We start from the raw sequence: 25486 nt of genomic DNA, 5'->3' as shown, positions 1-25486 counted from the left end.
AATGCGCGTGCGCATAGCATGCCCTGTCCAACTCGGCTATTAATGAATGCAATTCCCCTTATTAAGCGCAAAAAAACGTACAAAACACACACACATACACACACACATAGGGCACATGTGAAAGTTTAAAATGTACTACAAAGTGGAGGGCTTTCTGACGCCGTCGGGTCAGGCTTTAACACGGATAGATTTTGTATTTTTGTTATCCATTTTAAGACATAATTAAATAATTGTCTTATCATTTTCCTTCATTTTTGTGTGTTTCCCACATCTTTCAGACAAAATTGGGACACAGACCGTTGTGTGAGGACCGTGGAACGAATTAGAGAATTTACATAAAAAGTACTACTCTAATTATAAAATTTTCAAGTTACGAAAAAAGTTCTGGAACCAATTAATTTCATAGGTAGAGGTATGACTGTATAGTGAAAAGGCGTAAGTGACTAATACGTGTGTTCATATCATGCTCAAAGCATGACAACATTAGCATTCGACGATGATGTTTTCGTCTTCTACCAGTGGCCACGACAATCTGGATTAGAACTGGGAAAACGAGATTGGTTTTACAAAAAACATAGGTTTTGTAAAACATTTTTTCCTGTAAAGTTGGCGTACACAATTTGAAATGATAAAAAATGTAAAAAATACGGGAAAATTTATAAATTGACATGTATGCAATTTTGATTGTTTTTCACATTGTGATATACAAAAATCGCAACACTCCTCTTTAAGTTAACTATTGGGATTAATCGTGATCGAATCACGATACGAATCGAATGGCGAGATATGAAGCAATAAATCAAATCAAATCATTTTCTGAACCGTTTTATCCTCGTTAGGGTCGCGGGGGTGCTGGAGCCAATCCCAGCTGTCTCCGGGCCAGGGACGGGGGACACCCTGAATCGGTGGCCAGCCGATCGCAGGGCACAAGGAGACGGACAACCATGCACACTCACACCAATATCTAGGGGCAATTTGGAATGTCAAATCAGCCTACCATGCATGTTTTTTGGAATGTGGGAGGAAACCGGAGTACCGGGAGGAAACCCGAGCAGGCCCGGGGAGAACATGCAAACTCCACACAGGTGGACCGACCTGCATTTGAACCCAGGACCCCAGAGCTGTGAGGCCAACGCGCTAACCACTCGCCCCACCGGGCCGCCCTATGAAGTAACCTAATTTGGACACACAACCCCCCACCCATCAACACTATTAGATAATGACTCATTGGGGGCCTGGGCAATTTACATACAGCCTCAATATTATATGGCATTGTATAATTACTGAGAAAGGCAAAACTCACAAACAAACAACTTTATTAAAAAACAATATCCTAAATGAATTAGTACTATGTTATGTTAAATATGTATGTTAGAAATTAACAACAAACTAATAATTGAAATCTTTTCATAAGATATATGTATAATTTTATCATTCAACACTTGTTACCATTGTACATATAAAGTGTAGCACTATATGCCATTCTAAAGATTAACATCCAGTATAAAGTCTAACGGCTTTGAATGGCTATTATTTTATAGCTAGGGCGGCACATTGATAGAGTAGTTAGAATTTCTGCCTCACAGTTCTGAGAACGAGGGTTCGATCCCATTTGGTTTTTGGCCTTCCTGTGTGGGGTTTACATAGTGTCCCCTTGCCTCCGTGGGTTTTCTCCAAGTACGCCATTTTCCTCCCACCTCCCCAAAACATGGATGGTAAGCTAGTTGAACATTCTAAATTGTCCCCAGTTATGAGTGTGGGCATGAATTGTTGTTTGTCCATCGATTTAAGCACAGATTGATTGTGGATGCCAGAAATATGAGGCACAAGAATTATAATAAAAAAATACAGGTCGCAATCATTATTTTGAGCAAGTAAAAAATAATAATTAAACAACCTTTTACAGCTGTAAAATGTTTAAAAACAAAACATTTAAAAAAAATGTAACCTAACAGTCATTTTTGTGGCAGTATTCTGTGGCATTATGTCAGTATTTCTACCAATTACCCTATTTCTATCTTTGAAATTGTTTTCACAGATATTTTGGTCGGAGTAAACTTCTCACACTTGCCAGCTTCAGCCATGAAGACTTATCCATTGCCCAACACAGGGTTTACTTCACACCAGCCAGAGTCAAAGGTCTGACAAACATGCACCTTGAAAAATAAATGAATACATATAGTATTTTGAACCCCCCCACACCCCCCACACCCAAAAAATAGGCTCAGTGTTATAACAAGGAAGCAGCTGTCATCGTAGAACTTAACTGCCTCCATATCTAGTTTTGAGGCAGTCATTACCACCAGTGTAATGCAATGGCAAACCGTTTGGGAATGATCCAACACAAGACTCAAAGGCAGGATATCATAGAACATTAATATTTATTAAAGAGATCACGCCAGAGAACGTAATTATAATTAGGGACAAAAAAAGCAAGAACGGGGGTGTATAAACTGAGGGAAAAGCATTACTAACAAAACTCAGGATACAAAAATTGCACAGAAGTACTCCAAGATGCACAACAGTATGTAGGCCAGAAACTGACGAAATTATAGGGCGCACATAGCAGAAGCAAGGCAATAGTCAGGAGACAGATAACAGCGACAGTCTTACTTAAATACTGTGTGCACCCAATGCGCCACGGGTGTGTTGCAGAGCTCCACCCAATTGGCTCAATCAGATGCTGGATTGAAAACACAATTACACCGCCAAGAACGCACCTGTCCCAGCTCCGCACCGTCTAGCCCGCACCTCTCTCGATTCCATGCATTCAAGCCCACAGCCCACATGCCCCGTTTGGTTCCCATCCCGGCTTCTCTTCAAGTCCCCGTCGCTTCTGCTCCAGCGCCGCCACGTTGCAGGCAGGCACAAATTGGTGACGATGACAGGGGTTAAACTAAAGGAACTAATATGGCACTAATTGCCATAAAAAGCTAAATAATAGGTATTGCAATATCTATGCAGGTAACAAATATTAGTGTTGTTCATTTCCGACCTCGTATCTACAACGCTGCATGCTTGTTTTCTGTTCTGGTTATTTTTGGAAGACAGACAAAGACATGCAAAATTACTGAGACTCATTGTCAGTTCTCACACCAGCGTGATTACTGTAAGACCGCGACAACCTCTGATATCTGACTCCATTTTTAAATCCTTTTCCAAAAGTCAAAAGTTCGAGTCAGGAACAGTTTTATGATATTGGTCTCCTGCTAAGCTTTGAAGTGTCTATTACAACTGTAGAACACAGGAACAATTGTTTAGAAATTAACACCAAATCCAACAGTCACACATACATGTGACAGACTTTGCAAACCAAGCAATAACCCACTTTGTGGAATAGCCCTGCTAAATGACCACTCTGCTTATTAATGAGTGAGTTATTTCGTTTAAGATGGAATCGAGAGGAATGTGAAATGGCAACCACCTGAGTGAGACTAAAGGGATTGCACATTTTTTGTCTTGCACTGTCTTGCAGAACCAGTAAAGAAAACTGTTGAATAAGATCACACTCTTGTTTGTTATCTCAGTATCTGATCTGCAACGTGTCACATGTCATGCTCTGAACTAACGTGTATTCTCATGTTTGTCAACATGCTATAATTTATGCAAGTGTTGTAAAAGTAATCTTTTTTTAATTAAGAATTCTGGATTTATGCTTTTATGAGTATGAAATGTAAAAAATTCAATTTTGAAACCCTACTTTTATCACAGTTTTATGTCACTGACATGTACCATTCCACTGGATTGTGGACTCGGCTGTGTGTCCATGTGTCAGGATGACTTCAGTGCTGAGGTCAAACTTCCAGAGCCTTCACAACCACATGACATATGCAGCTCAAACACCAGTAAAGTGCAGAAAGTAACGCCCAACATTCTTCTCCCAGACATTCAGAGAACATTAAGAGCCTATAATAGAATATGTTTATCGAGCCCAGTGTATATTGACCTTTAGGGGCTCTGATGACGGTGGCGCTGGCATTGAGCTGTTAATAGAATTATCGCTCTTGTACCATTCAAAATGCTAAAGGCAGTTTGCCGGCCGCAAACTATGAAGTTGTCACCTTAATGCAGACTTTTAAACAGTTTGAACTAGAAAATGCAGACAATGCAACACATTGTAACCAGGGTTTGTGAGTTTAGGTAAGCCCCACATTTAAAATTAGAGGGACAACGGGTAGATGCATAAATTGATGGGAAAGTAAATTTCAGTTGTTTGTGTAAGGTTATCTGTAAATAAATTGTATGATAACATTAATGCATGTGGTGTATGCAATGTAGGTCTTCAATAAGGTAAAGGTCCTCTGCCTTGTACATTCTTATCATGGCTTTTAGTCACAGTGCAAAGTGATTGTTCGCATTTGGATTCTCACCGATCAAATGACCCGGCTTGCTGCTCAGGGAATTTAGACCCTGGTCTGTCATCCAGATGGAACTGTCTGTCAAGTCATGAATCATGGTGAGGAGGGCTCTAAAAATTGCAGTTTCAGCACATTAGTTGCAGAAATGAGATTCAGTGTCCGTCTCCTCGTGCCCTGCGATTGGCTGGCCACCGATTCAGGGTGTACCCCGCCTCTGCCCCGAAGTCAGCTGGGATAGGCTCCAGCACCCCCCGACTCTAGTGAAGATAAAGTGGTTCAGAAATTGAATGAATGAATAGTGTATTCAATTGAATATAGGTTTAAAATTATTAGCAAATCCTCATATTCTCTTTTTATTTACATAGTATACAACAGTCTACTTCATTGGAATTGGGGTTTGTAATTTTTTATCCGCTGATCCAAGATTTGTGACTGAAACTTATTACCATGGTGTAAAATATTCTTATACACCCCAAAGCTTGTCAATATTACAACTACTTAAACATTTATTGAAGTACGCATATAACCGATCTCTGGTCTTCAGAATTCATGTTGAAAATGCAATTAAATGTTTCTCAGTGTAGTTTGCACAGTCAAATATTTGAAACATTTGAAATATAAACTGATATATGTAAATCTGCACATAAGAAATAGTACATTGTCAGTTTTGCTATTGATAGACATGCTGTGAGACAGTGTTGCATTCTACCAAACCTGTAACCTCCACCAAATGCTCTAGAGATTATATATTTCATAATTTGCTTTCCATGCAGATTGACAAAGACTAATCACATGGTTCTATGTTCTAGATCTTGTTTTGAACCCCCGCTTAAGTTACCAATTATGGTAACGTTACACTCTTTGGCTCCTCTGCAGCATTTCTTATTACACTCTGACAAGAAATGTTAGTGACTGGCTGCTGCGCAACTGTCTGTCACAGTCCTGAACAGATGGGGTTGCAGGACTCCTTTCAAGGGCCTCATGTCACAATTGCTAGTTAAAGGTCTGAGCCGCCACTGCTAATTCTTAGATGTTGATATTTTTGTCTTTATGTTGTCAGCCTTTTCTTCCAAGAAAGGCCACTATAGGACGTGTTGTTCACATCTGCAACCTCCCTGAAGGCAGTTGTACTGAGAATGATGTCATCAACCTGGGACTGCCGTTTGGCAAAGTGACTAATTATATCCTGATGCGGTCTACTCAACAGGTATGAAAAAAAAACTTTACTGATACTTTTTAACAATTTTGAGCCATTTTTTCAAACTGAACTCAAATCTATGTTTTTTAAGGTAGACAAACACCTACTTTTCGCAAATATTAATCAGAACAGCATTTGCTGCCAATGACCAGAGCCCCTGACATTCACATTGAAGGAGGCACATTTATATTTTGTATGGTTTGCCAGATTAGAAAACAGTCTTCAACCATGATTATCAGGAAAAATATAAATCAATGGTGGTATACCTTGTGGTGGAGGCATTGCTGTCTATTGTGATCCTTTACCACTTCAATACATCATGTTTTTAAAAAAAAAAAATCTTAAGTAGTATATATACAGTCGTGTTCAAAAGGTTACATACACTTGTGAAGAACATAATGTCATGGCTCTCTTGAGTTTCCAGTTATTTCTACAACTCTGGTTTTTCTCTGATAGAGTGATTGGAACGGATACTTCTTTGTCACGAAAAACATTCATGAAGTTTGGTTCTTTTATGACTTTATTATGGGTTAACAGACAAAGTGATCAGATCTGCTGGGTCAAAAATATACATACTGCAACACGAATTAGCAATTTTGGTGACTTAGAAAGTTGTGTCAGTGAAATGAGCTTCATAGCATGGCCTCTTAACTTCTTGTGAGTGATTATGAGTGACTACAGCTGGTGACTTCTCTGAGGCCATTTAAATCGGGCTCATTGGATGCAAACGCCCACAAACGCTACAATGGGAAAGTCAAAGGAGCTCAGGATGGATCTGAAAAAGCGAATCTTTGACTTGAACAAGTCAGGAAAGTCACTTGGAGCCATTTCAAATCAGCTGCAGGTCCCAAGAGCAACAGTGCAAACAATTGTTTGTAAGTATAAAGTGCATGGCACTGTTTTGTCACTGCCACGATCAGGAAGAAAACGCAAGCTATCACCTGCTGCTGAGAGAAAATTAGTCAGGAGGTTGAAGATTCAACCGAGAATCACCAAAAAGCAGATCTGCCAAGAAGGAAGCCCTGCTCCAAAAGCGGCACCTTAAGGCTCGACTGAAGTTTTCTGCTGATCACATGGAAAAAGATAAGACCTTCCGAAGGAAAGTTCTGTGGTCACACGAAACAAAAATCGAGCTGTTTGGCCACAATGCCCAGCAATATGTTTGGAGGAGAAAATGTGAGGCCTTTAACCCCAAGTACACCATGCCTAGCGTCAAGCACGGTGGTGGTAGTATTATGCTGTGGGGCTGTTTGCTGCCAATGGAACTGGTGCTTTACAGAGAGTAAATGGGATAATGAAGAAGGAGGATTACCTTCAAATTCTTTAAGATAACCTAAAGTCTTCAGCCCGAAGATTGGGTCTTAGGCGCAGTTGGGTGTTCCAGCAGGACAATTACCCCAAACACACATCAAAAGTGGTAATGGGATGGCTAAATCAGGCTAGAATTAAGGTTTTCGAATGGCCTTCCCAAAGTCCTGATAAACCCCATTGAGAACTTGTGGACAATGCTGAAGAAACAAGTCCATGTCAGAAAGCCATCAAATTTAACTGAACTGCACCAATTTTGTCAAGAGGAGTGGTCAAAGATTCAACCAGAAGCTTGCCAGAAGCTTGTGGATGGCTACCAAAAGTGCCTAATTGAAGTGAAAATGGCCAAGGGACATTTTACCAAATATTAGCGCTGCTGTATGTATATTTTATGACTCAGCAGATTTGATTGGATTGGATTGGATAACTTTATTCATCCCGTATTCAGGAAATTTCGTTGTTCCAGTGGCAAGAGGGTGAGGATGCAGGAATAGGAAAGGCATTTTAGTCATAAATAGATAGGTAATAAGTAGGTCAAGAAATAAATACATGAATAAATATATAATTAAATAAGCGTGTTGCTTAGCACATATATACATACATACATACACATAAATGTACATGCATGCATACGGTAGGTCTTAACACAGCCATTTTTTGTTAAAGAGCCTGACAGCTGATGGGAGGAAGGATCTGCGGAAGCGCTCCTTCCTGCAATGAGGGTGCCGCAGTCTATTGCTAAAGGAGCTTCGGAGGGACTCCACAGACTCATGCAGGGGGTGGGAGGTGCTGTCCATGATGGCCATCATCCTGGTCAGCATTCTCCGCTCTCCCACTTCCTCCACAGAGTCCAAAGGACAGCCCAGAACAGAGCTGGCCCTCCTGACCAGCTTATTCAGCCTGTTCCTGTCCCTCTCCGTGCTCCCGCATCCCCAACAAAGCACTGCATAAAACACTGTAGATGCCACCACAGTGTCGTAGAAAGTCCTCAGCAGTGTCCTGCACACTCCAAAGGACCGTAGACTCCTCAGTAGTTAAAGGCGGCTCTGGCCCCTTTTGTATAGGGCATATATGTTTGTGGACCAGTCTAGTTTGTTGTTGAGGTGAACACCCAGGTACTTAAAATTCTCCACGATTTCAATGTCTGTACCCTGGATGTTCACCTGAGTGGTCTGTTGAGGATTCCTCCGAAAATCGATGACCATTTCCTTTGTCTTACTGGTGTTGATCTAGAGGTGGTTTTGCCTACACCAGTCAACAAAGGCTGTGATGACTCCCCTGTACTCCAGGTCCTTCCCGTCCGTCACTCGTCCAACAATAGCGGAGTCGTCAGAGAACTTCTGGAGGTGGCAGGTGTCTGTATTATGTTTAAAGTCCGATGTGTAGAGGGAGAAGAGGAATGGAGAGAGCACTGTGCCTTGTGGGGCCCCCGTGCTGCAAGCTACCACATCAGACGTACAGTCCTGGAGTCTCACATATTGTGGTCTGTCAGTGAGGAAGTCGATGATCCATGCGGCTAGGTGGTTCCTTACTCCAGCCTCTTCCAGTTTCCCTCTCAGTAGAACCGGCTGAATGGTGTTGAACGCACTGGAGAGGTCAAAAAACATCATTCTCAGCGTGCTTCCCGCGTTCTCCAGGTGTGAAAGAGACCTGTGCATCAGGTAGGTGGTAGCATCTTCCACACCAATGCCTGGACGATAGGCAAACTGCAGAGGGTCCAGCTCTGCATTCATCAGGGGGCTGAGGTGATTGAGGATGATTCTCTCCAATGTCTTGATCAGGTGAGAGGTTAATGCTACCAGCCTGAAGTGGTTTGGCTCCCTGGGGTACGCAGTCTTAGGAACTGGGACCACGCAGGAAGTTTTCCAAAAGGTGGGGACCTTCTGCAGACTGAGGTTGAAAATATGCAGAATCACTTTACCAAGCTGATCCGCACACTCTCTCAGTAGTCTGGAGCTGAGGCCGTCTGGACCGGTAGCCTTCCTTGCCTCGATCTTCTTTAGCTGTTTTATCACCTGATCGACAGTAATGCAGAGACCGGTGGAAGAGGGGGAGGAAGAGGAGGAGGAAGAGGAGGAGGAGGAGAACGAGGGGGGAGCGTTGCTTCTGGTCTGGGGGGTCAGGGGAGTGGGGGCAGGACTGAATCTGTTAAAGAACTGATTCAGTTCATTGGCCCAGTCCCTGCCGCCGGACTCCGGGTCTCTCTCACTGTTGCCTCCATGGCCCGAAATGGTCCTCAAGCTCCTCCAGACCTCTTTGGTGTTGCCTCTCTGGAGTTGGTTCTCCAGCTTCCTCCTGTAGATGGTCTTTCCCTTCCTTATCTCTCTCTTCAGCTCCTTCTGGACCATTTTCAGGCTCTCTTTCTCCCCAGACCTAAAAGCCCTCTTCTTCTTGTTCAGGAGGGCCCCTAGATCCCTGGTGACCCACGGCTTATTGTTGGAGAAACAACGGACCTTCTTGGAGGGTACAATGTTCTCAACACAGAAGTTAATATAATCTGTGATGCAGTGGGTCAAGCTGTCAATGTCTTTACCATGTGAATTGCACAGCACCTCCCAGTCAGTGGTCTCAAAACAGTCACTTTTTTTCTGTTCACCCATAATAAAGTCATAAAAGAACCAAAGTGTATGTAAACTTTTGACCACAACTGTATGTATATATATATATATATATATATATATATATATATATATATATATATATCTGTATATATATGTATGTATATATACTATATACATATATATATATATATATATATATATATATATATGTATATATATATATATATATATATATATATATATATATATATATATATCAGTATATATCAGTGGCGGGCGGTGCATTTTCTGGTAGCGCCTTCAACGTATCAATCCAACCCTCAAAAACTATTTTATGGCTATAAAACCTCTACTGCAGCTACAGCTGCAACACATAAAAAATAATCAATACATTAATGCACAAAAATGGGGTAAAATCCACTTCCTAGCAGCATTTCATGATTAAATACAAATACTGGAGCTTTTCAGACATTAAAACCAGGCCAGGGGGTGATTTTCCCGGGAAAAGACAGCGATTGACGTCAATGGCGTACGGGCAAATATTGCCCGAAAATGGGGTAAAATCCAGCCGAAAACAGCATTTATTGATAAAATACAAATACTGGAGCTTTTTAGACATCAGAACCGGGCCCAGAGTATCATTTCCCCGGTAAAAAGACGGCGATGAACGTCGATACGTCCATACGTGAAATGACAAAAAATGCACTAAAATACTAAAATTAGGTAAAATCCACTTCTTAGCATCATTTATTGATTCAAAACAAATACTGGAGCTTTTGAGACATTATAACCAGGCCAGGGGGGTGATTTTTCCCGGGAAAAGACAGCGATGGACGTCAATGGTGAAACGCCAAAAATTAAACTGGGGTAAAATCCACTTCCTAGCAGCATTTTGTGATTAAATACAAACACTGGAGCTTAAATACAAACACTGGAGCTTTTCAGATATCAGAACTTGGCCCACAATTGAAATATTATTTAGGAATATAGCCATATTTTGCTCACCAAAAATCATTTTTACACAATATCCATCCTCCTTTCTTTCTTCCTTCTTTCCTATCGCCATCGAAGCTAATGATGAAAGTCGAGCCTGTCCTGTCATATTTCTGGCATAGAAAAATGGCTTTAAATCAAAACAACAATATACTATTTGCTTGTGGAGCTAAGTTAGCACACTGAAAGTGCCGCCCGCACACACCATTTTCCCGGCTGTAACAGGCTTGCTAGCTTCGGAGTTGACCGCCCTTTCTTAATGATGTCCATTTTTTTCTGTAAAAGTCCGTCTGTAAAATAGCTTTGTGAGAGAAATCTGCAACAGAAGCCATTTGTTTTTGCCACTGTCGGCCATGTGGGTGGAGTTTGCGATCTCTGGCTGCTTTGGCCCGCCTACTAGTCAATCATAGTTTGTGAAAGCAATGACATGTCCCAGCCAGCAAAATGCTAACGCCTATGAAAAATCATTGTGGGGTTGCCAACTCGAAATCTGATTGGTTAAAAGCAACAATCTAGTTTAATGCAGCAGAGCCCGCAAGAACTGATTATGAAGGCTTTGAGGCAGATCTGATCTGGCAACAAATAATGGCTGAAATGTGATTGGTTAAATGCTTCAATATGAAAACACACATCTGGAAGCAGTGCAACCAGGGGGAAAAGCAATGAAAGGAAGCTAACAGACCATTTGGAATAATAAGTATTGATGGACAAAATATAATATGATTCAGATATTTCTTAGGCCAGCAGAGAAGGCCTTGAAGGCCCTGACGGCCCGCCACTGATATATATATATATATATATATATATATATATATATATATATATATATATATATATATATATATATATATATATATGTACATATATATATAGGCTGCGTATTGTAACAGCTAGTCCCATGTGTATGACAGCGTAGGCATGGCTGAATGGTTCCAAAAAAGAAGTAGCAGAAAGAAGCCAGGCTAACGGAACAAGGAAAGTTGTAAAAACATTAAAGTATAAAGTACAAAGTAAAGTAAAAAGGAATGTATTAAGAAATATTAAAATGTAACTAAAAAATAGATAGAAGGGCTGTAAAACACGAAAAACATAAGAGTGGACAGAGCTACTGCCACTGGGTGCCGCGTGAACGGTGCCATCTTGGAAAAAAAGTGATGTACAATTATAAACTGGTTGTTACCGTAATCTATTTTAAGGCAATGTTAAGGGTGCAGCTTATACGTGGAGGCGGTTTATATGGGAGTAAATACGGTATTCAAATAATGACAAGGGTGCGTGCCTAATTTTTTGAATCTGTGTAATTTAGTTTTGATACGGTGCATGTTGCACATCTTCCCTCATTCCAATAAACATACGTATTATAAAAAACGTTACTCTGTTCATCAGAGTATCAAAATAAATCGGCACTCCAGACACACAGTGATTGATCAATGAATTATATTTTTAGGAAATGGCCAAACCTTTTCATACAATTGTCGTCATTGCCACTAGTGCGGATGCATTTATTACAAGCACTTTTTGCCTTGATTAACCTGATCGAAAAGATTACATTTACAAAATTACAAGTGTTTAAAATGCATAAATTCCATTTCTTTTTAGTTTTAGCAAACTCTATACGTCAGGGTTACTACTACTGATTAAGCCAACAGAGAAGGTTTTACAGGTGCATTGTTTTTATTTTATCTCTTATCAGGCTTTTCTTGAGATGGCCTATGCTGAAGCAGCTCAAGCAATGGTTCAGTATTATCAACTGACACCAGCCATGATAAACAATCAGAAACTTCTGATTCGAATGTCTAAAAGGTACCAGGAGCTCCAACTGAAGGTAAAACGTGTGTGAATTATGTTCAAAGTCAAAAAAAAATGCCATTTAAAAAATTTAAATCTGTTACTTTTACAGAAACCGGGTAAAGATGTTCAGGCAATAATCCAAGACATTGCTTCTCATTGGGAAAGAGATCAAATGCAAGAACTTGAGCAGTAAGGAAATGAAAAACATCATTGATCAAAGAATGTAGTTTAATCAAGTTTGCTATTGTTTGCTGTTTGTTTGCCTAGAAGTTCATTTGTGCATGACAGTCGCAGGATTACAATTACAGTACACAAGATATTGAAAATGAACCTCAGAATGTCCAAACAAAGCTTTAGATGGTTTATTCATATTAACCTTCCTGCAGCTACATGCCAGACCGAGCCCGCTCTCGCAGCCCGGTCAGGAGTTCCCTCAGCCCTCAATCCCACAGCCCCAGTTTCACCTCTTGTAGTTCAACCCACAGCCCCCAGGAAGCACACTGCAGGGCTCATGATAGAGACAGCAGTGGCCCAAGTCCGCATCAAGGTTCATGGGACTGGTCTTCTCATTACAAAAGAGGCGAGGATGACAAAGAGACAGATGAACCCTGTAGGTGGAACAGCTGCAGCACCAACAGCGATTGGCCTAATGAACGCCCATCAGAACAATGGAAAGCCTATGAGAAGCCCCTGGATTACTCCATCTGTAGGCCCACAGATGAGCAAGGAAGAGATAAAGGAATGCCTAGAAAAAGAGACTTTACCCGAGGCAGCCCTCTAGTCAAGTCCTTCAACTCCTACTGGAACGCGGTGGAAAGCCACTACATAAAGGTGAGCAGAGCCCCATACCCAAGACATGATAGCAAGTCGAAGAGGAGGAGTGACAGTGACCACAGCAGGCATTCGAAGCAACTAGACAGCGACATGATTGATGAGCCACTTAGAACTGCAGAAGATAAGAAGTACCGCTCACCCAGCAGGGGGAGGACTAGGAAGCCAAACAAGAGGTGCACCACTACAGAGAAACATGACAGCCCCATGAGAAATACAGTGAGTAACACGCACATCTAGATTATGGTAACAACCAGTTTATAATTCTACATCATAAATTCCAGACCCATAATGGGTGAAAAGTTGTTGAATGGAGATTACAGTATGACATCAAATACCGTATTTTATCGCATATAAGCCGCCTCCGCCTATAAGCCACACCCTTAAAATTGCATTAAAATCATTGAATTTCACAATTTCTCTCATATAAAACGCCCCCTGATTCATGAATCCAAAGGATTGTCTGCTGGATTGTACATTATTTGGGTCATTATCAATATAAAAAATAATATCAAGTTAATATGCCTGTCTTGGTAAATGCAAAATACCAAATGATTCAATTTGAAAAAAGAAATGTCTATCTCGAGAACCTTGTGCTTTTTAATGACAGAAATTACAATTTTTCTTCCTGAAGTTTATGATGTTGTGGCGGCCATATTGGTTCTAATGTCGAAATCTCTCAATTCTTTCGATTACTGCAATAGTTGTCACTTTCGAACAGGAAATAAAAAGAAAAAAATCAAAGCAGGATTTTGTTTTATTTCATCATCACAAATGTACAATCATTTCCTTTCTGTGTTCCAAAAGGGTGTTGCCTGAACGTAGACACATTCAAAAAGGAAGTAACGTGAGCAGTATAACAAGGAAGTGTGTCCGTAGCGGTCTAGTATTCACCAAGTCTCTGGGTGCAATAACAGTATGAAATACACATTACACAGGAGATGAGCATCTCATCTTCTGAACAGCTTTATCCTCACTAGGGTCGCAGGGGGTGCTGGAGCCTATCAAAGATGACTTTGGGCCAGCGGACACCCTGAATTGGTAGCCAGCCAATCGCAGGGTACAAGGAGACAAACAACCATTCACGCTCACACTCATACCTACGGGCAATTTAGAGTATCCAATCAGCCTACTATGCATGTCTTTGGAATGTGGGAGGAAACCGGAGTACCAGTAGAAAACCCACGCAGGCCCGGAGAGAACATGTAAACTCCACACAGGTGGACCGACCTGGATTTTAACCCAGGTCCCCCACTGTGAGGCCGACACGCTAACCACTCGGCCGCCTGGCCTCATACGCAGGTAGCAAGGCTGATATTTTAATGATCGAACGCAAGACCTTTGATAAGCCTTAACAACTATTGGGATGTGCTGACAGGGTAAACACTACGAACACATCTATCAAGGCTATTCGCGTCCGTGACCAGCTGTTTGGTCGCCAGACTTTTGGTCGCCGGACGTTTGGTCGCCGGACGTTTGGTCGCCGGACGTTTGGTCGCAGACTTTTGGTCGCCCGGACCCAAACAACGGGCGACCAAACGTCCGACGGCCAAAAGTCCGGCGACAAAACAAGGTAAAACAACACGGTCTACGCATCAATAAAAGCCAACAATGGCCCTGAGCAGTTTCACTGAGCGGACGTGTGAGTGTATAAGAGTTTGTATGCACATGAGTTGTCCCCTTAGGAAGGGACGTCAGTCAGGGTCTTAACAAGTTCTCCTACAAAACACAATAAAAGTACGGGAAATTTGGAGCTTTTCTTTAGCCTAATAATTAATAGGGCATTAAGTGTGACTAAATAATAATTTGCAGTTTGTATTTAGGGAATTTGAGCAACCATTTTAAATGGTAATTATCAATAACCTTCCGGGCGACCAAACGTCCAGCGACCAAACGTCCGGCGACCAAAAGTCCGGCGACCAAACGGCCGAGTACCATTTGCGTCTGGCCAGTCATTGCACGTTTAAGTACAGTAAGATGGTGACTCCCTGAGCGAGCAGTGGCAGGCATGTGAGTGAGTTTTTTCACGTTTTTCTCGAATTTCATTCATAGATGTCAAAATAAATTTTGTTTAGCATTTTATCTGTTTATCTATTCTCTATTTTGAAATTAATAATTGTATCAGCCGCATTGTCTTGCATAATGGCGTTTCATCTTTTTCACCTTGCAGTTTCATGCATGTCAAGTCTAATATATGCACATGTAAGCCGTACCCTGGATTCAGTCATCATTTTTTTGAGCGACAAATACGGCTTATATGCAAGAAAATACGGTACATTACAGTATAACAAATATCGGTTATAGCAGGGATTTCCCCAAGTGCTTTATAAACCTAACCGCCCACCAGACTTCTCTTGACAAATCTGTGTTCCAAAAACAGTCGTACAAAGGAAAGTATAAAGTATCGTCTTACTCTTTTTAATGCATGCTAATCAAATTGTCAAGTTTAGCGAAAAACTGACCCATAAAACAAGCGCACGCGTACTACAGCACACTGCATACTGAAGGCTATAACAAATAGCGCACATGACTTCTACTGGCTAATTATAGCCTACAGACAAATATAATTCCGCAATTATATCTTTAGGTTCATAAATGTTCAAACAATATCTTTTTATTTTCCTAAATTCCATTAATTTGACTCATTAACTCTTAGGTTTCTCTGATAACTTGGATGTTTCTAAGCGGTCAATATCAGTGAATAAGGAACACCAAAAATCAGTTAACCAAAATGGGATTATTTCCTACTCAGCATCAGAATGATTGTGAGTGTGAATGGTTGTCTATCACTGAGTCTGTGAGTGACCCAAGTTTACAAGTGATCAGTATACGGTGTAGTCCACCTTTCACCCAGTCAGTTGGGATAGATTCTGTGTTTCCGACAAGGATACTCAGTGTTAAAAATGGATGGCTGAATATTTTTCTAGATTCTAATTCACTTTTCTTTTCAGGATGATCAATCTAAAGAGCATGTGTCACCACAGGATGGCCACAAGCCAACAGATGCTGCTGAATGTTTGAGACATACTAGCAATGTAAGAAGGCAAAAAGGAAATCATATCCACACAAATGCTTAGCTGTTTATTAAAAGACATTTTCCTTATTTGTTTGGAAGGAAAAGGCTTTAGAAAGCGAAGAAAACACTGATGACGAGTGTTGTTATCCCAAGAACATGGAAGAATTTCTGACAGTTGATGAAGTTGGAGAAGATGATTTAGTAATTATTGAACCGGACCTTCCAGAGCTGGAAGAGAATGCGGATTATCCTGAAGTGGCAAAAAAACAAACACAAACAATGGTGGAGACTTTAAAGTCACCTTCCGTCCCTTTGGAGGAACGGGAGACATATATTACCAAGTTCAGTAAGGAACAGACATGTGAGAATGCTGAAATACCAGCAGAAACCTTTGGATCTGAAAAAACTATAATAACAGAGACAATTGTGGAGGTGCACATGCAGAGTCCTGTGACTTCTGAGCAACCTCTATCAAAGCCGAGTCATTTTCCCAATGAAGAGTTTCACTCAAAACTCGGGGAGACATCTGCAGGAGCTAAAGTTAGCGATAGTGGACCTTTGGAAGAACATCTAGTAAATAATCACATTCAAATATTAGAACACAGCAAGGTTCAAGATGTAGTACAGGTCACTGAAGCCAGCTTATATGTTCCACAGAACAAGGGGCACAGTATTCTAAAAAAAGGTACTTTACATCAGATGTTTTACATTTCAATTCTCATTTTTTCTATCTAAACTGGCCTCATTATTTAATTCTGATGATCCAAATCAAATAAAAATGTTACGTCTTTGGCAAGACGTCATGGCGAGGTAATGAGGAATTAGGACCCAATTTCAGGGAAGCAGGCCAGGACGAGGGAAGTAGTGCTCATACCAAAACTTTAATAACTTAGGCAGGATCTTAGAAAATAACAAAGACTTAGAAATCAAATCACAAAACCAAACCTGACCAGGGGAGATACGGGAAAGTGAGGAAGGAGGCACATGGAACGAGGTACTGAGGAAACGTGTCAAGGACGAACGAAAGCAGACGATCCAACAAATGACATAACAATCAGTGGGGTTCAAATAGACTGACGTGGGTTCACGAGGCATTTAGGAACACCTGGGAAACACACGACGGAGCAGGCAGGGAATACACCAGGGGCGGAGAAATGGCAGCTGAACACAATCGCCAATCACTCAGACAGGACACCAGGGAGAAAAAAAGCATAAAACCAAGCAACCCTAAAACTAAATTTCTTTTCTTCTTCTTTATTATTCAATAATAACATAGAAATCTTCCCACTGTGTTTATCCAGGAACTTGCATTTTCAAATTTTAATTTACTTTTTACAGATATTGAAAAGCCCTCATCTGTTGATCAGGAGAAGCTTGGCATTGAACACATCATCCCTTTAGGTAAGATGGATATATTTTATTAAGCCTCTGTTGGGAATAGGAAAAAAATCAATTAAGCTGTCCGACGATACCCCAAATAGAACATAATAGTTGATCCCCTTTGTAGTAAAACATTCTAGCAGCTTTACAGTCACAGACATTAGTGTCTGCTGTGTTAGTGTGAACGTGAAAGCGTTATCATGTATATTGCTAACAATGGCACTGACGAACTGTGTATTAACACTCTAATTGACGGAATAGGCCTTCCAATTGCTGACCTATTTTCGCCATTTGCTCGCAAACTGGATCTCTGAGAGATATTTATATTATTATTAGCTATGGAATGGCAGCACCCAGCACATGCTGCATAGGGACTTACATAAGCCGTTGCTGCATGGCAACAATAGATCACAGACATGAGAGCTTTCTGCTATGAGTAACATGGTTATTTTGGTTGTATGATGATTTGACAAGCTGACTTTTTATCCAAAATAAATTCAGCATGAATGAAATCAGTATTTTTAAAACGAAAAGCACTGTATATCACTACACAGCAATGAATGAAGACGATGACAATTCAATTCATTATATCAGTCTTTCAATTATTGCAACAATTCCTTTTTAAAATGGTGACGTTCATATTGTTCACTACTTTGCAGGAGTGGAGTTCATTGAGCCAAGGGCTGGTTTCTTTTGTAAACTTTGTGAGCTGTTCTATACCAACGAAGAGATTGCAAAGACAAGCCACTGTCGCAGCCCTGTCCATTATAGGAACCTACAGGTGTGTGCATTCATTGCCTGATGCTATAAGTGCAGGGGATCTCAACTGGTGGACTGCGGTCTAACAACAACAGTTTGAGTTAAGATTTATTAAAACAATATAAAGGCAAATACGTATTATAAATTTCTAATTCAGTGCCGACCCTCAGCATTGGTGGTTAGGTGGTTGCCGAGGGCTCTTATCATACCTGTCAAACATGGCCAATTGTTCCCCTTATTCATGATTACAATTCCCCTTATTGAGCGATAAAAAGTCAAAAGTTTACATATACTTGTGAAGAACATAATGTCATGGCTCTCTTGAGTTTCCAGTTATTTCTAAAACTCTGATTTTTCTTTGATAGAGTGATTGGAACAGATACTTTTTTGTCACAAAAAACATTCATGAAGTTTGGTTCTTTTATGACTTTATTATGGGTTAACAAAAAAAGTGATCAAATATGCTGGGTCAAAAATATACATACAGCAACACGAATTAGCAATTTTGGTGACTTAGAAAGTTGTGTCAGTGAAATGAGCTTCATAGCATGGCCTCTTAACTTCTTGTGAGTGATTATGAGTGACTACAGCTGGTGACTTCTGAGGCCATTTAAATCGGGCTCATTGGATGCAAACGCCCCCAAACGCTACAATGGGAAAGTCAAAGGAGCTCAGCATGGATCTGAAAAATCTGCAAATCCTTGACTTGAACAAGTCTGTCAGGAAAGTCACTTGGAGCCATTTCAAAGCAGCTGCAGGTCCCAAGAGCAACAGTGCAAACAATTGTTTGTAAGTATAAATTGCATGGCACTGTTTTGTCACTGCCACGATCAGGAAGAAAATGCAAGCTATCATCTGCTGCTGAGAGAAAATTGGTCAGGAGGGTGAAGATTCAACCGAGAATCACCAAAAAGCAGATCTGCCAAGAATTAGAAGCTGCTGGAACACAGATGACAGTGTCCACAGTCAAGCGTGCTTTGCATCTCCATGGACTGAGAGGCTGCCGTGCAAGAAGGAAGCCCTTGCTCCAAAAGCGGCATCTTAAGGATCGACTGAAGTTTGCTGCTGGTCACATGGACAAAGATAAGACCTTCTGGAGGAAAGTTCTGTGGTCAGACGAAACAAAAATCGAGCTGTTTGGCCACAATGCACAGCAATATGTTTGGAGGAGAAAAGGTGAGGCCTTTAACCCCAAGTACACCATGCCTGCCGTCAAGCACGGTGGTGGTAGTATTATGCTGTGAGGCTGTTTCGCTGACAATGGAACTGGTGCTTTACAGAGAGTAAATGGGATAATAAAGAAGGAAGATTACCTTCAAATTCTTCAAGATAACCTAAAGTCATCAGCCCGAAGATTGGGTCTTGGGCGCAGTTGGGTGTTCCAACAGGACAATGACCCCAAACACACATCAAAAGTGGTAATGGAATGGCTAAATCAGGCTAGAATTAAGGTTTACAAATTTTATGGATGAAAAAAGAAACCAGGTAACATATACATATTTATTTAACAAAAGTCACAAATGCAAGTAATTACAAATTCACTGGTGAAAATCAAGTGAGACGTCGCTGTTGTAGCTGTCGTCGTCATTCCCATCACTTTCCGCATCAGTGTCGAGTTCCTGAGTGAGTTCACGTTCATCGTCGCCAGCATTGGCTCGCGCTGCTGGAGAAGTTGCAAACCAGTCTGAATTGGGCCGTCTGACCTGAAACAATGGATCTGGCAATCCTTCAAGCCTTTGAGAGCGTTGGTCAGTCCGCATCCCTTGAACGACTTGATGATTAGATCTTTCGGCAGATGATCCCAAGCATCGACAATCCATTTCAAATAAACTTCCGTTGTTGGTGCTCGCATGTTGCCGAATTTCTAAATGCAGTTGGGATTTTTTCAAGCCAGTTATACACGCTTGTCATTGCATGTCAGTTCCCTTGCAGCATGTTCTTTGTCTTTCTTGTGGACATATAGAACTATAGAACGGCATCATCAGCATACATTTGGCAGGTGACAATCGAAGGACAACAGCTTGGCAGATCATTTATAAAAGGAGTGAAGAGCAGTGAACCTAGCACTGTCCCCTGCGGAACACCAAGAATGTTATTCTGTGAAGTAGATTTAGTATTTTGTATCCTGACGCACTGTGATCTTAGAGATATGTATGATTCAATCTAATTCAGCGTGCTTGGTGAGAAAACTACTCTGTTTAATCAGCAGGATCTGGTGGTTGATGGTGTTAAATGCCTTTGTGAGATAAATGAAAAGCCTTCATTTTGCTTGCAGTAAGCATTACAAGGCCAGTGCTTCTTATAAACAGACAGAAAAGAGAGTGATCAATCGGAGATCATCGGCTGCTCTCTGCCCTCACTGGATGACATTGCCAGCCCTCGCTACCTCAGGAGACCCGGGAACAATGTTCGGGACCCAGACCACCCTGGTCACAACCTGTTCCAGCTGCTGCCCTCTGGCAGACGCTACAGGTCTCACAAAGCATGGACAAATAGACTTAAGGACAGTTTTTTCCCACAGCCATCAGGACTCTGAACTTGCGTTAGCACGACACACAATCCCTTCTGTGCAATAACTTTGGGGTGTGCAATAACAATGTGCAATATCTTAGATTGTGCAATATTTTAGAATTTACCTTGCCAGGATGTGACTTTTCATATTTTTATATTACTCTTTTTTTTCTTTTTTTTTTACTGGGAAAATGCACTTTGTGGAGTAGCACCACCAAGCTGTGTATGATGACAATAAAGGATTATGACTTTTGACTTTGAGACAGTTGCTGTTTTAGACATGATTCACTTTTTCAGTGGGTAGCACATTGATCTCACAGTTCTGATATTGAGGGTTCAATCCAAGGTTTGGACTTTCCCATTTGGAGTTTGCATGTTCACCCCTTGCATGGATTTTCTCTGGGTACTCTGGTTTCCTCCCATATCCCAATAACATGCGTGGTAGGCTGGCTGAACACTCTATATTGCCCCTAGATATTATTGTTAGCATGAATAGTTGTCTTTGTTTTTGTGTTCTGCGAATGGCTGGCCACCAATTCAGGATGTTCCCCCGCCTGGTTCCTGTAGTTGGCTGGGATAGGCTCCAGCAGTAGTCTGGAAAATGAATGAATTACTCCTTCAAAATCAGCAACAAGAGGACAGAAAATATGTTAAGTGAAAGGACATTATGTGGGTGGAACACATCACAATATAGGTAATGATGCAGTATTAACAGCAGGCTTTAAAGTGCTCACAAGTGCAGTGGATTTGGCGCAAACGCAAAAAGCCTCATATTGACTCTGATAGGAGTGTATGGAGGCAGTGTCAATTTTGGAGAGAAAGAACCGAAGCTTAAAAAAAGTTCCACCAGATTCCCCTAACATTGTTCATAAATGTACAGTATACTTTTTGAGGTGCCATATTTATACTATATTTGAGTTGCACTTTTCAAATGAAATACAACAGTGTTTAAAAGTTTGTACATTGCACGTTTAACCCGATTCTGTTTTCTGAGTCAAGGTTAATTTTCTGGATGTACTTAACAGTCATACCTCTAGATCAGGGGTCTCGAACTCAATTTACCTGGGGGCCGCTAGAGGCCGAGTCTGGGTGAGACTGGGCCGCATCAGGATTTCCACAAGAAAAGCACTGATAAAACATTCCAACGTTATCAAATATCTTTATTTTTTAACAAAAAATAATGAATTAAATAAATTAACTTAGAGATGAATAAAAAATAAATCAATCAGTAATACAAAACCAAATAATACTAATGAGCATACAGTAGATATACACTGGCTGGCTAAGTAGAGAAAATGAATTATTTTTATTCCGTTTCAAATGTCTGTATTAACAGCTCTTTAACCTTTAACTTTCTGAACTTGAATGGAACATTGAACATGAAATATTCTGAACACGGCTTCTCTTGCCTACTCCTTGCTGCTAGAGACCTGGCAGCGCTTCTTCTCACACAGTCACATTTGGCTTGAGGGAGGAAGCAGTGGAGACCCTCAGTAGAGCTTGAAGATGCTCATCAGTAAGTCTGGACCTGTACTTGGACTTATTGAAGTTCAAGGTGGAGAAGAGCTTCTCACACAAGTATGTGCTCCCAAAAAGGCACATGGTCCGCTTGAACCTTCGGGAAAGTTCAGGGACGCTGGGGGTCAACTCTCTCAAAAATTGTCCAAGCTTGTCTGCTTCTCCACTCACCTCCCTGAACTTGGCTTTGAGTGCAGAGTTGCACTGCAGGTCAATGAGCTCCATTTGAAGCTCAGGAGGGGCATCTTGCACATCAAAGGAGAAGGGGTCCGCAAAAATTTGAAATGTGGCTTTGTGTGTCTTGAAGTCTGCAAATCTGTGATCAAATTCCTCCTGTAGCTTCGAAATGGCCTCAACATACTTCTCACCACTGAATGGTGTGCCTGCATCCACGAGAGCCTTGCATGCTGGGAAATGGCAAAGGTTTGTCTGAGAGAGCTGGGCTTTCCATAACACAAGTTTAGTGCAGAATGCTCTCACGTTGTCATGGGCAGCACTGACAAGTTGCCCCTGGCCTTGTAGCTTCTTGTTCAGTACATTAAGCTCATGTGTGATATCAACAAGAAAAGCCAAGTCCATGAGCCATTTGGGATCACTTAGCACAGGATCAATCAACTCACAAACGGCGTAGCTAGCTTTGACTGCTGCATTACTGTCTTTGGTAGCCTTCTTGAAGAGATCCTGTTGCCTCAGAAGACGTGTTTTAAGACTGGCAACCTGGTTGGCTCTCTCATCTCCCTGGTATTTTTCGTACTCCTCAGCATGTCTCGTAGTACAATTACGTTTCAAAGTGTATTCCTTGTGCACCGCAACTTTTTCAGTGTAAATGAGACACGTCGGGGTGCCCCTGTGTTCAACAAAGAAATATTGCACTCCCCACTTTTCTTGAAACTGTCTGTGCTCATCACCGACGTTTCTCTTCACGGCAGGCTTTGAAAGAGACCTCTCTGGGGCTCTGTAATATGTTTTTCCACTTGGAATGAGTCTCGGGTTGATCTTTCACATTCAGTCGCGCGGGTTTGTGGCGCATGTGCACTTTCGCTCTCCGTTTCAATCGCGGAGATGGCTACAGACACTGACAGGCTGGATCACGGATCATAGCGCCTCATTCAGTTCTATGCTGAGAGCAGCGGAGGAGTGTGCGCGCCGAGCGGAGTGATCGGCCTCACGGCTTCTCCTCCGCCCAGCTGATTGGAGGAATGAATGAGTGAGTGAGCGAGGCACTGGACAGCCCGGCCGATGTCCCGCCCTCCAGAGCCGTATACCTCACCGTGATTGGTTCATTCAGCTCCGAACCAAAGTTCCCTCTAATTTTTTGTTGGTCTGAGCAGAAAGACAACCTCCCTGAGCGCACTGAGTACCAGTGTGAGCGACATCATCGGTACTCGGATGATTCGCCTAAAGACGTTTCGCCGACGGACGTTTGACAGACGGGCAGGTCGCCGAATGGACGTTCCACCGAACGTTCATTCGGCCGAACGGAGGTTTCGCCGAAACGGGATTCGAACGCTCGCCCCGCCGGATCGTGTGTGTACAAGTTTTTCAACCTCGGCCCGCGGGCCATATACGGCCCGTTAGGATTTTTAATCCGGCCCGCCGCCGGTGTTGTCCAAATTATAGTAAAAATCAATGTTCGTCTACCATCAATGGCAGTCCGGGAATAAGCACTCTTGGGCAGGCAGATGTAGCAGAACCGAGCCGTAAAATGACAGCAATCGGGTCAAATCCATCCTAAAACAGCATTTAATGATTAAATACAAATACTGGATGATATCGCGATGGAGGCAAAAAAACGTCTATAGACGTCCATTCGCCAAACGGCTCAAAATGCTCTCAAATTCGGTCAAATCCAGCTGAAAACAGCGTTTAATGATTAAATACAAATACTAGTATTTGTATTTAATCATTAAACTAACAAATACTAGTACGACCTGTCCGTCTGTCAAACGTCCGTCGGCGAAACGTCTTTAGGCGAATCATCCGGTCACGACATCATCATTGCTCGCTATCGGCACACCAGTATCACACCTGCCACAAGCAGGTGCATGTCAATGTTCCCTCTAATTTTTCATGTAAAACATGCTGTAAAACAAGAAAAACATGAGTGGACAGAGCTACTGCCACTGGCTGCCACTTAAACGGCGCCATCATGGGGAAAGGGGTAAAAAAAAAAAAAAAAATTAAAAAAAAAAAAATCGATCTTTCATATTAAGACGGGGGCCGCAAATTATCGTCCCGAGGGCCGCAGTTGGCCCGCGGGCCGCAAGTTTGAGACCCCTGAGATTCTGAAGATGTCGCTGCATGTCGCTGACAGCTTGACTGTTTGGGTACATTGCGCTATGGATATTTATACAGTCATACCTCTACTTACGAATGCCTCTAAGCACTAAATTTTCAGGTTACAAAAGCCTTGTATATGCAAAAGAGTGCCCCGAGATACGAAAAAGATCTGGTCTTTGTTCCAACCGATCCAGTGCCGACATTTTAACCAATCAGGTGTCTTCCAAAAAAAGTAACACCTGACTTTAATTAACTGATTACACTTGCAAAAGGTATCCTCTTGTTGAGTTGGTATGAAAACCTGCACCCACTGCAGCCCTTTGAGGACCGGTTTGACACCCTTGCCCTAACCTTAATTCTAACCACTAACCTTACGAATTGTCCGCCGACGAAATGTCCGGCGACGAAACGCCGGTGACGAAATGTCCGGTCGACAAACTGTCTGGCGACGAAGTGTCCGGTGACAAATTGTCCGTCGACGAAACATCCGGTCACGCATATTCACATATACACACACATAGGGTACACGTTCATTCATTTTCTGAATTGCTTTATCCTCACTATAAAAGTCTAAAATGTACTACAAAGTGGACGGCTTTCTGATGTTGACAGGTTAAAGGGGAATGCGTGTGCGCCTACCATGTGCTGTCCACCTTGGCTAAATGCTCCCCTTATTAATGATTACAATTCCCCTTATTAAGCAATTTAAAAAAACATAGAAACGCAAAGCGACTCATATTTCCACACATAGGGCACATATTTACTCACATAGGGCACACGTAAAAGTCTAAAATGTACTACAAAGTGGACGGCTTTCTGGCGGGTCGTGTCATAGGGAAAGATTTTGTATGCTTATTATTCATTTTAAGACATTAATAAATAACTTTTAAAATAATTTTCTTTTATTGTTGTGTTTTTCTCACATCCTTTATACAAAATTGGGACACTGATCAATTTTAAAGGGTTTAGTTGGTAGTTTTAT

General features: G+C 41.6%; 1 protein-coding gene across 2 annotated transcripts in view; it reads left to right on the top strand.

Annotated features, from left to right (window-relative positions):
• Positions 1-25486, top strand: part of rbm20 (RNA binding motif protein 20) — a 100421-nt gene that overhangs the window by 47041 nt on the left and 27894 nt on the right. For both annotated transcript variants that reach the window (XM_077606378.1, XM_077606377.1), the window contains exons 5-13: positions 2039-2139; positions 5419-5565; positions 12112-12243; positions 12319-12398; positions 12596-13259; positions 15992-16075; positions 16156-16741; positions 17395-17457; positions 18096-18217. In XM_077606378.1, coding sequence (XP_077462504.1) covers positions 2039-2139; positions 5419-5565; positions 12112-12243; positions 12319-12398; positions 12596-13259; positions 15992-16075; positions 16156-16741; positions 17395-17457; positions 18096-18217 — 1979 coding nt within the window. The remainder of the gene's footprint in view (positions 1-2038; positions 2140-5418; positions 5566-12111; positions 12244-12318; positions 12399-12595; positions 13260-15991; positions 16076-16155; positions 16742-17394; positions 17458-18095; positions 18218-25486) is intronic.

Source organism: Stigmatopora argus, chromosome 7, assembly GCF_051989625.1.
Source record: "Stigmatopora argus isolate UIUO_Sarg chromosome 7, RoL_Sarg_1.0, whole genome shotgun sequence".
NCBI lineage: Eukaryota > Metazoa > Chordata > Actinopteri > Syngnathiformes > Syngnathidae > Stigmatopora > Stigmatopora argus.
This window is presented reverse-complemented; position numbering and strand designations above follow the sequence as displayed.